The 14,387-nt window shown below is 40.0% G+C and overlaps 1 protein-coding gene across 1 annotated transcript in view; it reads left to right on the top strand.

The window, feature by feature from the left end:
- Positions 1–220: 220 nt before the first annotated feature.
- Positions 221–14,387, top strand: part of LOC139699861 (titin homolog) — a 271,695-nt gene continuing 257,528 nt past the window's right edge. Inside the window, exon 1 of the mRNA XM_071598286.1 lies at positions 221–5,056. Coding sequence (XP_071454387.1) covers positions 235–5,056 — 4,822 coding nt within the window. The 5' untranslated portion in view covers positions 221–234. The remainder of the gene's footprint in view (positions 5,057–14,387) is intronic.

Raw genomic sequence — 14,387 nt, 5'->3', positions numbered from 1 at the left:
ATAATATAGGGTAATTTATAGGGATGCATGAAAAAGTAGCACTATTAAACCGTCAAATTTTAATTTTAAAAATTGGGTTTGCCGGTTTATTTATCAATCATCTTATTTTTCTTATTTTAAATTTTAAAGGTATATATTCCCGTAGAGTTTTGTTGAATGAGTTAAGTGATAAGGGTAAATATTGTAAATTTAATATACTATTTTCTCTTCCTTAGGCAGGAGACACGCAGAAACATGAAAGAAGAGGAACCTCAAGTCACCCTCAGGAGATCGAATAGCAGGGGTGCTGGAAGTCCTGGACTTGATTCTCCCTTCCAACGTGCTCCCAGACCTAACTCCCAGCCACCTGGGTCGTCGGAATCCGCTCAGGTGAGGAGATCTGTGAGGGAGATACGGAAGAGTTTCGAGGCAAGCACTTCTGCGGATTTAACAGAAACTCCCTGTCAACCGAAGCCCACGTCATCAGTAAGGAGATCTTTCCACTTCGAGAGAGGCTCATCTATTTGGGAAACTTCAGGTAATAGCAAGCGGAAACAATCAAGCAATGGAGAAGGTGCCTCTTCATTCTCTCCAGTGAATGAATTGGAACTAAGAGAAGACAGAGACAAAGAGACGACAGGAAGTAGGATACCTATAAGAGAAAGGGAGGGGAAAGTACAATTTCTCGAAAAAGAGGAAAACGTGGAAAGGAAAAAGGGCAAGGAAAGACATGGCCGTACTACTAACAGCGGCGTGCAAAAAATGTGCCAAAGAGAGAAGGATGCCGAAAAAGGGAACACATTACTTTCTCAGGTTTCCAATAGCTCTAGTTCTTCGGGGGCAGGTATTGTAGCCGAAGTGGAATTTCCCCGGCTAGTCTGCGGAGAGGATGTTGAGGTAGCCGGAGCACTCATAAAAAATGAGGCTGGACGAGAAACCATTGGTTGTAGTTCTTCTGAGATTAAATTTTCCTCATCTGCTGGTCAGAGAAAAAAACCAGATGATCACTATCAACTAAACCTCGGAGCAGATATCAATGAAAGCAATTCTTCAGGTAATATTTCAAACCCAAATGAATGCGATAAAGATTTTACTTTGGGTGACGGAAAAGATAATAAGACAATCAAAACGGCGAGTGAAGTATCTCGTTCTCCCATTAAGGCGAACGGTTTGGCAACTGGAGATTCTGAATGTCTTTCAGATACTTCAACTATCCAGAAAGACTCTCTTTCTGTAATCGAAGCCGCTGAATCTTTAGAAAAAAGTAAATCCCAGATAGATCGTTTGCAGTCTAACCTTCTACCGTTAAGCTGTGAAACAGTCAACTCATTGCAGTCTAAGTTCCAGTCCAGCAAGTCTCCTGTGCTCAAAGCCATGCCAATTCCTAAGTCTACGTCGGCACCAGCCACAATGGCTTCTTGCTACAACGGAACGAATAAGAGTCTGGAAATGTCTATAACCAAAGGCACGGATCAGCCAGAAGTATTACAAGAACGAGAAGCGTTGCAGTCTTCCATTCCTGCCAAAGATGATGGCGGTCGCAAAGCACAAGGTGAATTGGATTTAGGACGATGGAAACCTGTAGATCCACTTATGAAGACTGATGATGAGGAAGTAGCTGCAATATGCGACAAAAATTATTCCACCGAAATAAGTACGGATTCCAAAAGTAAATTACGGGCTCAGTTTTTTGAAACAGATGTCAAGAGCAAGACTGAAAAAATGCGTGAAAAAGACAAGACAGTGGATGACAAGTTTGCACCGTCTTTGATAAATAAGGCTGATTCTCAGGAAGAACAAACACAGGGAGCTACAGCTTTGGTATCGGCAAACAAACCTTCAACTGAGAATTCAACTCGGAAGGCTACTCCGCCGAAAGATCTTCCTTTAACTGCTGCTTCATCGGTCACCTACGCTCCAAAGCCTTGCCCGACCGATAGTGAAACGTTAAAGCAAATTGAAAATGGTCGTGAAAAAATATCAACTTGGCTGAATGAAGAAACTATCTCTGTCGAGAGCACACAAAAAACTTACAGAATGTTGGATAAGTCGATAACGGTAGCATCTTACAAGCAAAATGGAAACGCACAACAAGACTTGCAGAATGAAGCGTCGACTGCCCCTCGAGTTGTAGGAGTTGAGACCAAAAAGGGTATTGAAGTTCCAGGGATGATGTTGATGCACTCCAGTTCTCAATGGCAGGCTGGAATACCAGTACCAGCTGAGAGGAAAAAAGTACCCGAAAGTACAAATATAAAATGTGACAGAGCACCAAGCCCTCACATTCCAATAATGGACGACAAAGGAACCACATCAGAAGGTGTTTCTTCGCCAGCTGGAGAAGAATACAGAGCCTTTCTTTTGTGTGCTCGTAGAGAAGAACTGTTTGCCAATGAAATGGACATTGCGGGTACTTTACCAGATAATGGCATGAGTAGACGGCTGGAAGTTGCACCTAAAAAAGTACTACCGCAAAAAGATCAGCAGGATTTTGCAGGAGAGCCAGAAATCAAAGCCAATAGGAAGGAGGATAGTGAAAGTAAAGTTGACGAGACGGGACGAGAAGAGTCAGCAAAACATGAGGGAACCAAGTGTGGGGTTAAAGACGAAATTGACACCTCCATTGAATTAGGGTCAAATGACCTGCATGACCACATAACAGGAGATAGGGATGATAGAGTGGATACCAAAGAAGATGAGGGTCATTATGGTAACACCAAAGAATCTCCCAAGGGAGTTGATAAAGGGAGCGGGAAGAAGATTGGATTCATGATGGCCGTTTTGGGAGGGCTTAAGGACAGTAATAAGAAAAAGAAATCACCTCCTAAAGAAAACCCTGATCAGCCAAAGCCAAAAAGAGAAGTAAAGAAGAGGAGAGGAAGAGTTGGACCACCTTTAACCGAGGAGGAAATAAAAGAGCTGGAAGAGGAAGCCGAACGAAAGAGGAAAGCAGCGGAGGAGCGGAGAGCGCAAGAAGCGAAAAGTGAAAGAGAAACCAAAGCAAATGCAGTTTTTCAAAATATGTCTGGAAAGGATCAAGAGAGCCCTGGAAAAAGTCCGGCAAGCAACGATCTTGTAGACCAGGAAGGAAATTTATTGAATTTGGATGAAGACGATAGAAGTGCTGTGAGGAGAGACGCTTATGCAGATCTTCTTAAGAAGCTGGTGAAGGCTGAAGCAAGGAAGGACACTGCAGGCGGTGGAGATGATAAGCATCTTAAAATAGTAGAACAAGATGAAGACACTGATGGCAGCGATACAGCAGTTGAAGAAGGAGAAGACGGAGAATACGATTATGAAGACGCTGTAGAACTCAGGAAGTTTCCAGGAAGAAGAGGAAATCAGGAAGTAGATACGGATAGTGACCGGGCGAAAAGTATCAAGGGAAAGCCACCAGTAGCTCCTGTTCCATCCGTAAGAACGACAAGTCTGACTTCTAGGAGTATCAGTAAAACTGGGCCGAAATCCCCCACAATAATGGTGGAAACTGTAAGCCCTACTTTGACAGCACCGCCAACTCCGTCACCGTCAGTTTTGAGTCCGGGTGGTTCTCGCACAGGGAGCGAGTCTGATGTTTCCGGTCCGAGGAAGAGAACAATAATCGAAACGGCATTTATTGGTAGTGACACCATAAGCAGCACCAACTGCACCAGTAATGTGGATGAAAGGCAGACAGCTTCAGCAAGACTTTTACGCACACCATCTCCTCAAATAACTTCAGGACAATCCCGCATACCTCACACTTCTTTAGTCTTGGAAGAGAAACTAAGGAGAAGAAGCTCGAGTGCGGAAAGAGATCCAAGGCGCGCAGTTTCTTTATCTCCAACACCTATCGACTCTTCTGTGAACAGAAGTCGAGGTGGAGGGAATTCCAGGCACAGTGGAGATGACTTGACAGACGGAGAGATTCATTCTCCGGAAGGGATATTTGACCACGTTGACAAGCATCGCCCCCTAAAGCAATGCCTGAATCCGCCTGAGGAAGAGAAGAAAATGCCCGCCAAAACTTTCCTTCAGCGACTCCTACGACAGAGCACTCCGCCACCTGTGGAGAAACAAGGGCCACATTCTCACCGCAGCGGGTCGCCAAGGAGACAAAATCCTCCACGAGCTTGCATGGCATACGCAAACACATCCACCAAGAAACAGCCTTTATTTGCACAATCTAGAGATCCGAGGGTAGCATCGTTGCCACCGGGAGTACCACCTCCAGGAGGATCGCTCGCAGAATTGAGAGTAAGGTCTCTCTCTCCCCCAACCACTCCTTCAGAATATCAGGCAATGCGTCAATATTATCAGAGACAAAGCCCGGAATACGCTTCAAGCAGTACCTCAGTAGGGGTGGGTAGGGTCCAGTCTCCTCCTCCAGTTTTGACCAATGACAGAGCCAATCTGGCGGTCAGGCCCCAGCCAGTGCACAGGAACGCCATGGGTATGGATTCCAATTACGGAAGTGCACAAAGCATGCCGGGCAGAATCCAAGATCCTCGATCAAGGAGTTTATCTCCGCAAAATGCTGCCATTGTTCAGGGAGGGAGGGAGAATTTCTTTGTGAGAGGTGCCCCAGCCAGGACTACGATAGCCGCGGGTGAAAGGATCCCAGGGAGGAAGGGTCTGTCTTCAGAGAGGGCCGGGTCAACAAGCACTCTTCCTGTGCCCATATTTAAGAGAGGCACGATAACCGCATCATCAGAGGACTCTGTATGTTCAGCTCCTGCCGCTCCGAAGAGGGTTAGCTTCTCCAATTCGACCCCGACAAAGGCGGAAAGGGAACATATGCGGATGCTGCAGTTGAGAGAGTGGCAGCAGAGGGCGATGAGTACGGGGCAGGGCCAAGGATTCCTGTACGGAGATGACGATGTGTTCACGGATGTGGCGCCCAATAAGCCTCTGCCACCGACACCTTCTTTGGAGGAGATGGAAGAGGAGAAGAGGTGGCTGAAGGGTGCCATGGCGGTGGGAGGGAGGACGCCCATGAAGTACCTTGAAGTTTCGCCAACTGGAGTTTCGGAGTCGGAGTCGGGCAGCGAGGCCGGAGAAGTCAGGCGTATAATGAGGAGGAGACACCAAGGAAAAGGTAGGAAATCCATTTCTCAAGTCATAAACTTTCGAGTTCTATCTTGGTTCGTCAGAGGTTGAGAATTTGAATTTTAAAAAAAATTCCTTTAATTAATGGAATGGGGAATGTGTCTCAAAAGATCGGAAATTTTTATTTTCCACGCGGAAAAGTCACGGAAATAATTTGCTGTTTTCTATGATCGTCCTTTTGATAATTTATTCATCATTATTTTTTTATCGACAACTTTTTACTTCTTCGTATTTACTTACAGTGAGATGAATGATTAATTTGTCATTTTTCGACGTGATGATTATTAGGAAATAGTCACTTTTATTTAATACACCATGGCTCTTATATTCCATGATGTCATAATGTGATATAAAATATCCCAGGGCCAAAATATATCATTGGCAAACTTAGTATATTTATGAAATCATGTTATTTGACATGGAGATATGAAAATCGCGTGTTGTAAATTCGTCTCATATATTTTTGATTTCTTCGGTTTGATTTTTAATATTCTCTTCCAAATAGATTTTTCTGAGATTGGGTCTTTAAGAATTGTGTTGTGTTGTGTGTTGACCGTTGAGCGCCGTGCTGGTCAAAGGGTCAGCCAGGGTCTCGCCAGGAACATTTTCTCTGGTGCGTTTTTTTTCGTTACCAGTCAAAAAAAAAGAAATCGATCGGGTATGATACGTTTGTAGTACGGAAAGCTCCCGATCACATTTTGAAATTCCTTTTTTTTGGCCGTTCAAGGGGCGCCACACACGATTTGCGCGAACAAAGGTTTTTAAACGCAATTCTTTGAAAAGGCCTCGTGTCAAAAAGGAGAAAATCACCATTTCTCGTGCATGCCTATGCCAGGAGATAGGTCTTGAACACGTCACAAATTTTATTTTTCATATAAGCACTGTCCGGCGTATCTTATGGTATATTATTTTAAATTTTTGCAAAGGAGATTTTTGCATGGACCCGAAAGGTGACACATCTGAAAATTGTCTTTGAAATAAACGTTTATCCGTCGAGATATTTAAGAATTTCAAGAAAATGTGTGCGTTCAATGTGAGTTTTAGACGGTTGGGGATCTTTCTTCTAAATTCAATCCTTCCTTCTTAATTCATCCCTGAGTCAACTTTACATCTGTGTAAATGTTAAGAGTTTAAATTTTCTGGTTCACATGTACATTGAAATTAAAATAAATAAGTTTAACATTTTTGATACATTTCAGTAATTGAACTCGTTATGTTATATAAAATGCCTTAAATATTAAGGTGAACCTAATTTCATCCTTATGTTTTGTAATGTTAGTATGATACGGTTGATGCTGGTAGCTCAACTGTTCATGATTTGTTAATTCGGTGCCCCAATAGTGCCCGAAATATTATGTTTGGTTAAACTGAAAAATATCACAATGCTCGAATTAAAATGTACTTCTCAGGGGATAAGTCACATGTAGACATTTTTTTCTGAAAGATATCTGAAAAATCAAGGATAGACAAATCGAAATAATTCAATTGATTTCTTGGAAGAACATGTGAAGATAATCTGCAATTACAAGTATTGAATTTTCTCGTATTGACTGCCAGAAAATACTCTTCCAGTTATCTAAGAGATGAGTCATACCACAGTTTTCCCCGAATCATACTTTTTATCAGTAAAACAGAAAGATAGTGATGTCATGCATGGAGGATACTTTGGACTTCGGCTACATAATGACGCACTTCTAATTCCTCACATAAAATTCTTTAAAATATCAATAATAACGTGATCATGAAATGGTATGTCACTGCCATGATAAAAAGCGAAGAAATGTGTAAATGCGGGCTCGTAAATTGGGTTATATCTTCATCTCTGTTGGGATAACTATGTTTATTAGTATTTTTCACCACCGGTTTTTAACGAATTTTTGAAAGTAATCCTTATGATCCCTGCGATCAGGTCATTAATTTTTATAAGCGTTATGATCGTTTAAATACATTCAAATGGGTAATTAAGATAAGTTAAGGTGTGATCATCTACGCGGAAAACGATGGTTAACTGTCGGAACTGTTGTATAGACCCAAAGATTCGTAGGCACTCACTAATAGCCAAAGTCGTTGCCAAAGTTTATGCGAAGACATTGTAAGTCCTAAAGAACTAATTTTTTTGTCACTAAGGTATCAGTAATTATTATAATTCCTATTAGGAAATGCGAACTCATTTTGAATATGGATCACTATAATCGAGAGCAATATGAAATATATTATGTCGACTAATTTATTGAATGCGTTTAGAGCCAACGTTTGTGCGCCTGACGTTTTTTAAGGTGCACATATGGTAAATATATATTGGATTTAATTGGAAAATGGAATGAAAACCTTTTCATCTGTATAAAAAAAAGGTTTCTCTGAGCTTTCGATATGGGTGTAATCAAAACATCACGAACGCCTTTGATCGGGCATCATTAAAAAGTCGCGAAAGCATTAACCACAATTTCAAATGGTTGATTAAAATGAAATGCCTTTCATCCATCGTAATAGTTTATTTTGATGCACTATTTAATTTTGAAATTGCATTTATCAGCCACTAACGAGTGACGAAAAACTGCTGTAATTGACGAAGATTTCCGACGGCCGACGAAAAAGCGATGGACGACGCCACATTCGAAAGTCAAAATGCCGTGAAAAATGTATCTCCATCGTATTACTTTAGATATACCGTGTTGGAGGGGGAGAGGACGAAAAATGGGAATGCGAAGCGGAGAACCCTCCTTCCCCCAAAGCCGTCATGTAGCCTTGTCTCAGCCCCCTCTGCCATTCAGCCAGCGTCGCCCACCCTCTCTCCCCCGTATGGTGCGCCCCTATCCGCTCTCGTATCACTCTCCTCTCGACTCCGCAGTGCCTTCCACACACGCCTCACTCCTCACACCCTCGCGTCCTCTCTCCTCTCCCGTAACTCGGGCTCTATAATTGGAATCCTCATTAAACCCCTTCTCATAGCAGGGAAGGAGGTGGCTCGCGTCGTTCCAGCGACGGGGTTAGTCGTTTGACGATTTTACATCCAAAAGTAGATTGCTCTCAGGACTCGGGGAAAAAACTGCGTTGCTCTGGGGTTGAGGAAAACTTTGTGATGACGTCGATCGTGGCCGTACGCTGGATCAACGTTCCATGCATTATCACGGAGAAGATGCACGAATTTATTTTTTTTGAAAAAGTTACGGTCAGGAGTGCTAATATGACCTCATAGTACGTAAAATGACGTGGAAGAATATTCTTTGAAGTGGTAGTACGTAGTAGTTATGAGAAAGGGAGTTATTCTGAGAGGTTAATTTTATGTGTGTGAGGTATTTTTATCATCATCGGGTTGTGAAATTTGACTTAAAATTGAACTAATATAAATTTAAATTAAACTAAAAATTTGAAATTTGATTATTACGCAGTTAATAAATCATTCTAATGTGCACCAGTAACCAGGGTAGTCCCGAGGCAATCCGGGCGGACAAGCTTCTATGTGCTTCCATGTCTCCATTTGGAATATTTGATAGAAATTTCCTTTCAATAGTCACACTTCTTTTTTGGAAATGTTTCCCTATTGCCAGTCAATTCTGAATTTTGTGTCTCGGTATTGGATTTGGGTTTCAACCAACGTATACGTTAATACTTCCTCTTACGATTATTAATGCTACGAGGAGATGCTTTAGAATGTTATTTTGAGCCATTTAATGCGAATTCGAATGAAAAATGAAGAAAGGCACGAAACGTTCAGTGATCATATGCTTCCATTTGCAATATGATTCAACAAGATATTGAGCCACTTGTTCTTAAACTTTATACCCATTAAAATCGCCGTATTTAAAAACTGATAATGCAATGGACAACTTTCGAAACATTCAAAAATTCGTCTAATAATTTATTGATAAAATGTTTTCCAACAATACCAAAAAGCATAAAAAAACTCATGAACAGGACTTCAAAGAATCATTAATTCATTCATTGACATCGAGTCTTATCTGAAATTATTTTCGAATCTAAAGACGTGTCCTTTTTTTTCATCTAACAAATATAAAATAATACTTATGCAGAACTTTCATCATAAGAGTTGAATTTGCATTCGCGAATGCGAAATATTCAACATTTTCGGAAAAGGTACTCAAAATTCGAGTAACCAAAGCACAATAATGACTGAATCCTGTGAAGGTTTGCGATGAAGTATTTTAGAATATGAAAATTATGTTTGCTGAGGCGATTATTAATATTTATCAGTCACGTCTCTCATCTAGTTCGCTACCATTGTTTTATTTTGGGAACATTAAATAATTGATTTTGAATCATTTCTACCAGGGATGAACTTATTCTTTAGGACTGCGATTTAATCTGACTGCAATGAATCATTTTATTTTATCGATTACGATTTGTCCATTTTAAACAGCTTCAATTGAATCTTATGATGACACCCTGAATTCATACTATTTATTGAACTGTGAAAAAAAATGATACACTATTATACTCAACTAAATGTGCTGTAAGTTTGTGATCTCTTGTACCTATTAAGGTATTTACACAGTGGTCACTCTAATGTAACGATATATACACCTATTTTTGCTTCCATGTATCCTAATTTATGAACTTCACCCGATGCTGAGGAGAATTAAGTCGGTAAGGGGAATTGGGGACATAGTGAAATGAAACAATGACGTCGTAAAATTTACGGTGGCTGTTGTTGAAAATTAAATGTCAGCAATGAATTTTTCCTCCACCCGAATGACGAAACCGAGAACAATTTCTGAGGTCTTACTTCCTTCCTCCCCAAACACTGCAGTATAGACGACGGAAATGGAAGCACTCCGCAGTTGTTTCTCTGACTTGTCTCTTTTGATTCGCGAGCGTTTTTTTTCTGCGCTCAGAAGAGAGGTGTGTACGAGTCGAAGGGCCTGGGTGATCACATCCACCATTTCACTCAAGCATTTTCCTTCCCAGAAGCCTTCACAAACATGAAAGAGAACTTGGGATTTTACTCTCGTGGGTATGATATAAGGGACAGGTGGGACCTAGTTTCGTGGAGCTGAAACGACGTCAGGATGTCAACACTGGGAAAAAGGAGAAGGGATGAATTTCTCATTTCTCTGGATTCAGAGCTGAAGCATCGCGCACACCACCTTCATTTACCACTTCATTTTGCTCCAATATGCTGACGTTTTCTGGGTATTCCGTGGTGACTCTTGGAAAGATTAAATGGGATCCCACCGCAAGTGTTCGTGGGATTTAGAGGGTAAATATGCACAAGACCATTTTTCTCCATCTAAATATTTTACTTAGATATCTGAAAACACTTGACCCACATTTCTCTCCGCATAAATGCTTTACTTAGGTACAAGCCTGTATCTACAAACTTTTGACCTCTAAGGAAAGAAATAAATGTGAAATGAGAACCATAAGGTAGGGAGAGGTATTTTGTAAAAAAAATAAAAATATATATACTCATTCATATAGAAATAGATATAAGGAAAAGGGATAGGAACACATAAAGGACGAACACAGTAGAGGTGGGGAAGGCGGAATCAGGCAAATCACGAGTGTAAAAATATTTCCTAGACCAGAACATGAACACCGGATCTTTCCACTTGCCAGGCGGATGCTATCAACCACTTGAGCTATCCAGGAAACGTAATTTACACTGAGATCTACGATGATTTTTGCAACCAAGTGCCCCGATTCTTTGGCTAACCTCTACTGTGTTCGCCCTTTCTATTGTTCCTATCCCTTTTCCTTATATCTATTTCTATGTGCATGAGTATTTGTTCGCCGTTTGGCGGGATTTCGTGTTTGAATGTGTGTGTGTATGTATATATATATATATATATATATATATATATATATATATATATATATATGTGTGTGTATGTGTGTGTGATCTTCCTAGGAAACCATAACTAGCACAGGGAAAGGAACTGGCCCCCCTACCCTGATGTGTGAATTTCACACACCGTCGGGCTTGGTACTGGGTGAACTCTACCAACCGACCTTAGCGTTGACTACTGTGTTTATGGTTATATATATATATATATATATATTTATAATATTTTTATGGTTATATATGTTATATATTAAATATATTTAGGTCAGTCACAATTAATGAGAAAAATCCTGAAACATTGAAAGAAAGTATGATGACTACATCGTGTGTAAATTTCTTTCAACAAGCCTTTGCGAAATTTTTTTTTATTAATTTCCGTGGGGACCTTATGAGGAACACGGTCAACCATCGTTAAAATTTGTCTTTTTCTTAATTCCATCATATTGTCAAATTTGAATTTTATTCATTCATAGTATCATAATTAGGAGTTGCATGCAAGGTTAGGGTATTTTTCCGATGGACTCTGGCTCTGCAAACCTCTACTGAAATAAAAAGCTCTGGATAACACGACACAAAAAATAGCCTTAAACTCCGTAATACATAACCATAGAAATTTACCAAGAATTAAATGTTTGTTTTTTTTAATAACCCTGCCGCATGTAACAATAACACGTATTTTAGATCTGCGTGCTTTCTACCTCCCTTAATTCAATTCAAAATGTCTTTTATTTTCCTCCATATACCTCACTCAGCATTTTTCCCTTGATTCTCTTTTATATTTTTATTTAATATATTTATTATTATCTTAATATATTTATTCGCTCTAATTCTCTAAGTCTTCAGCATCCCATTGGCTCGGATTTTTTCAGCCCCTTGTTGTCTTGCCCCTTTTGAATTTCTCCCAAACAACCTTATTATCAAGTTTGTTATTCAACGAGAGTAACAGGACTGAAGTGTGTAAAATGATCATGTATCGCAAACCTATTACTATATCTACTTGCAGATAAAATCTTTAAATTTCACGTCAGTGATTTATATTGAACAAAAATTGAATTAGTTAAATCAACAGAAGGAGATTGTCTGTCGAGGCAGTGTATATTTCTTTTTTTGTCATATTATGTACTCTACTAAAAAAATATTTTAATTTATTTAAGACACCCGGAGCTAAAAAATGTACAGTCTACGTGGCTCTTTGAAGCACATAAATTTCTTAGTGTTTATGAATTGTGTTATTTAAAACCATATTTCAGTTGAAGTTGTTCTGTTAAAGTTACTTCGTGTTCATGAAACATATCTTTACCGGAAATGTTTGCATTATTCGTTCAACTTCGGGGAACTCTGTTGGAATAGTAAAAACTTAGTTAAAGAGAAAGATTCCCATGGAGGTATTAGATGAATCTTTCTAATATTTATTTAATACTCTTAATTAGGCTTTTATTAATTTGAAATATGAAAGAGTTGCAACTCTGTTCGATTCAAGGAACGGATGTACACGTGCCATCACTATGTAACTTGTTACTTTAAAAGCTATCGAATAAATGATATGTTTAATGTCACACTCTAAGAACAGCAGCGATTCAAACGGTCGATCTTAGCAAAAAGGTATATTGCTTTGTACGCAACTGTGATATCATGCCGAAGTGACCGCTGGGACGCCATCCTTTGTGATTTCTTCAACGCAGTAGATGAAAATTGAGCGAAAAGTGGAAATTTCCATATATTTGCCTTCGGTGGGTACGTTAATTTTATAGCATATTAATCAATATTTAATTTTTATTTTGACTGAAATTACCTCACATCCAGGACCTCTTGCTCCGTCGTTGTAATATGTGAAGATCACGTGAATAACGAACGTAAATACAATTTTTGTACTATCGGTAGTTGTTCTTCATTTATATGATTATCACCGATTGAACCCGAGATTATATCGCAATATCTGCCCACGAAATCTTACAAGGAAAAACGTTGGAATGCAGTCAGGTTTTGATTGACTGATAACATTGTTAATTTTTTGTTTGCCAAAAAGGTTCGCATTGTACACGTGCAAATGTGGATAGCAAACTTTCATCTCAGACGAGAGGTAGTTTGAACTGGTACATTTGTAATTGCTCTAATCGAGGATTAAAGAAAGTTATTATATTGTGCGCAATGATCATTTAGTGTTCAAAATAAATTTTAATGTTTTTCATGTTTTATTGTAATAATGAAAATCATGTTTATGCAGCACTGAACTTTCCTTAGAACCATCAGTTAGTATTTTTTAAATTCGAACTTAGGAAGAACCAGATTCGGCTTGATAGCAGTATGAGAAGCCAGAGCTCGTATATGAGAAATCAGTACTTATTATTCTGAAGTAAGATCGAGAATAAATATGATTTGGCACTTAAGTTTACCTAATAATCCCTTATGTTTTGCTCTCGCATACCTTCAAAACAGTTGATTCAACATCTGTATCCACTATTTCAGATTGACATCAGTAGTAATTAACAAACTGAATATATCTATACTAGTAAGAGTAAAAAATGCGGATCCTCATATCTCGTGTTCACTCTTTTTCTCTCGTATTCCATTTCGTTTCCAAAGAGACATTTAATTTTTTTTTCGTCACTTCTTCGATTTCCCCGAAAATACCAAATTAATTGGATGACGATGGATGTCGTAATGTTTTGGGCATTTTGAATTTTGTTCGGCACATTCCCAGTTCAGTAAGATAAAACTTCACGTCTACGTTTGAAGAGATTAGACAAATATTTTCCTCTTCCTGCTGCGTTCCTTATAAGCGACTGGATCGAACGCAAGGAAACGAGAGAGGCACGTTCCAGCTTGAAATTAAGCATTAGAACATAATTATTATTATGAATTATCAAAATCATGAAGCATGGCGTAAATGCTAAAATTCTGCGCCGTAAAACACAGGAATAGGTGTAAGGACTCCCTTACTGAGAAGTAAGCAGTAGCCACACCATCACTGCCGTTGGACACATTTTGACTGGCGAGATTTCCAATTGTGCTACGATCCCTCATGAGAAGGCTAGGCATACGGGCCAATCACATTTCACGCCTTCTTTGAAGCTCTTCCGTGAATGCATTCTTTTCGTCTTTCCCCAAAAGGACCTCCTCCGACATTCACCGTACCAGCAATCTCATTCCATTTCGCCTGTCCTGTTTTATTTTCCCTTCCACCACCTTTTTATGACCTTCAATGTCATTATCACAGCGCACCCCTACGATCTCGCCCCTTTTAAGATGTTTCCCTGGATGCATTACCTTTAGTCGGCTCTCAAGCAGCCACCCAGTGCTTAACTCTCCATCCCCGACGACCTCCACTCCCTTCGCCAACGCCGAGCCTGGCTTCCATGCCTCCCAACATTCAACCCTCCTTGCGCGCCCCCGCCTCCTGCTAGACCACCTCCGCCCCGGAACTTTCCTCACTCCTTCGCCCTTCTGCACATCCTCCGAAGAATCGTCTTCCCTTCCCAAACCCCTCATTCCCCGTCCTGTGCCGTTTCTTTTCCTG

The sequence above is a fragment of the Hetaerina americana genome, unplaced genomic scaffold, assembly GCF_022747635.1.
Source record: "Hetaerina americana unplaced genomic scaffold, ioHetAmer1.1.p SCAF_94, whole genome shotgun sequence".
In the NCBI taxonomy this organism is placed as follows: domain Eukaryota; kingdom Metazoa; phylum Arthropoda; class Insecta; order Odonata; family Calopterygidae; genus Hetaerina; species Hetaerina americana.
Note: the sequence above shows the minus strand (reverse complement) of the source record. Positions and strands in the feature narration are given on the sequence as shown.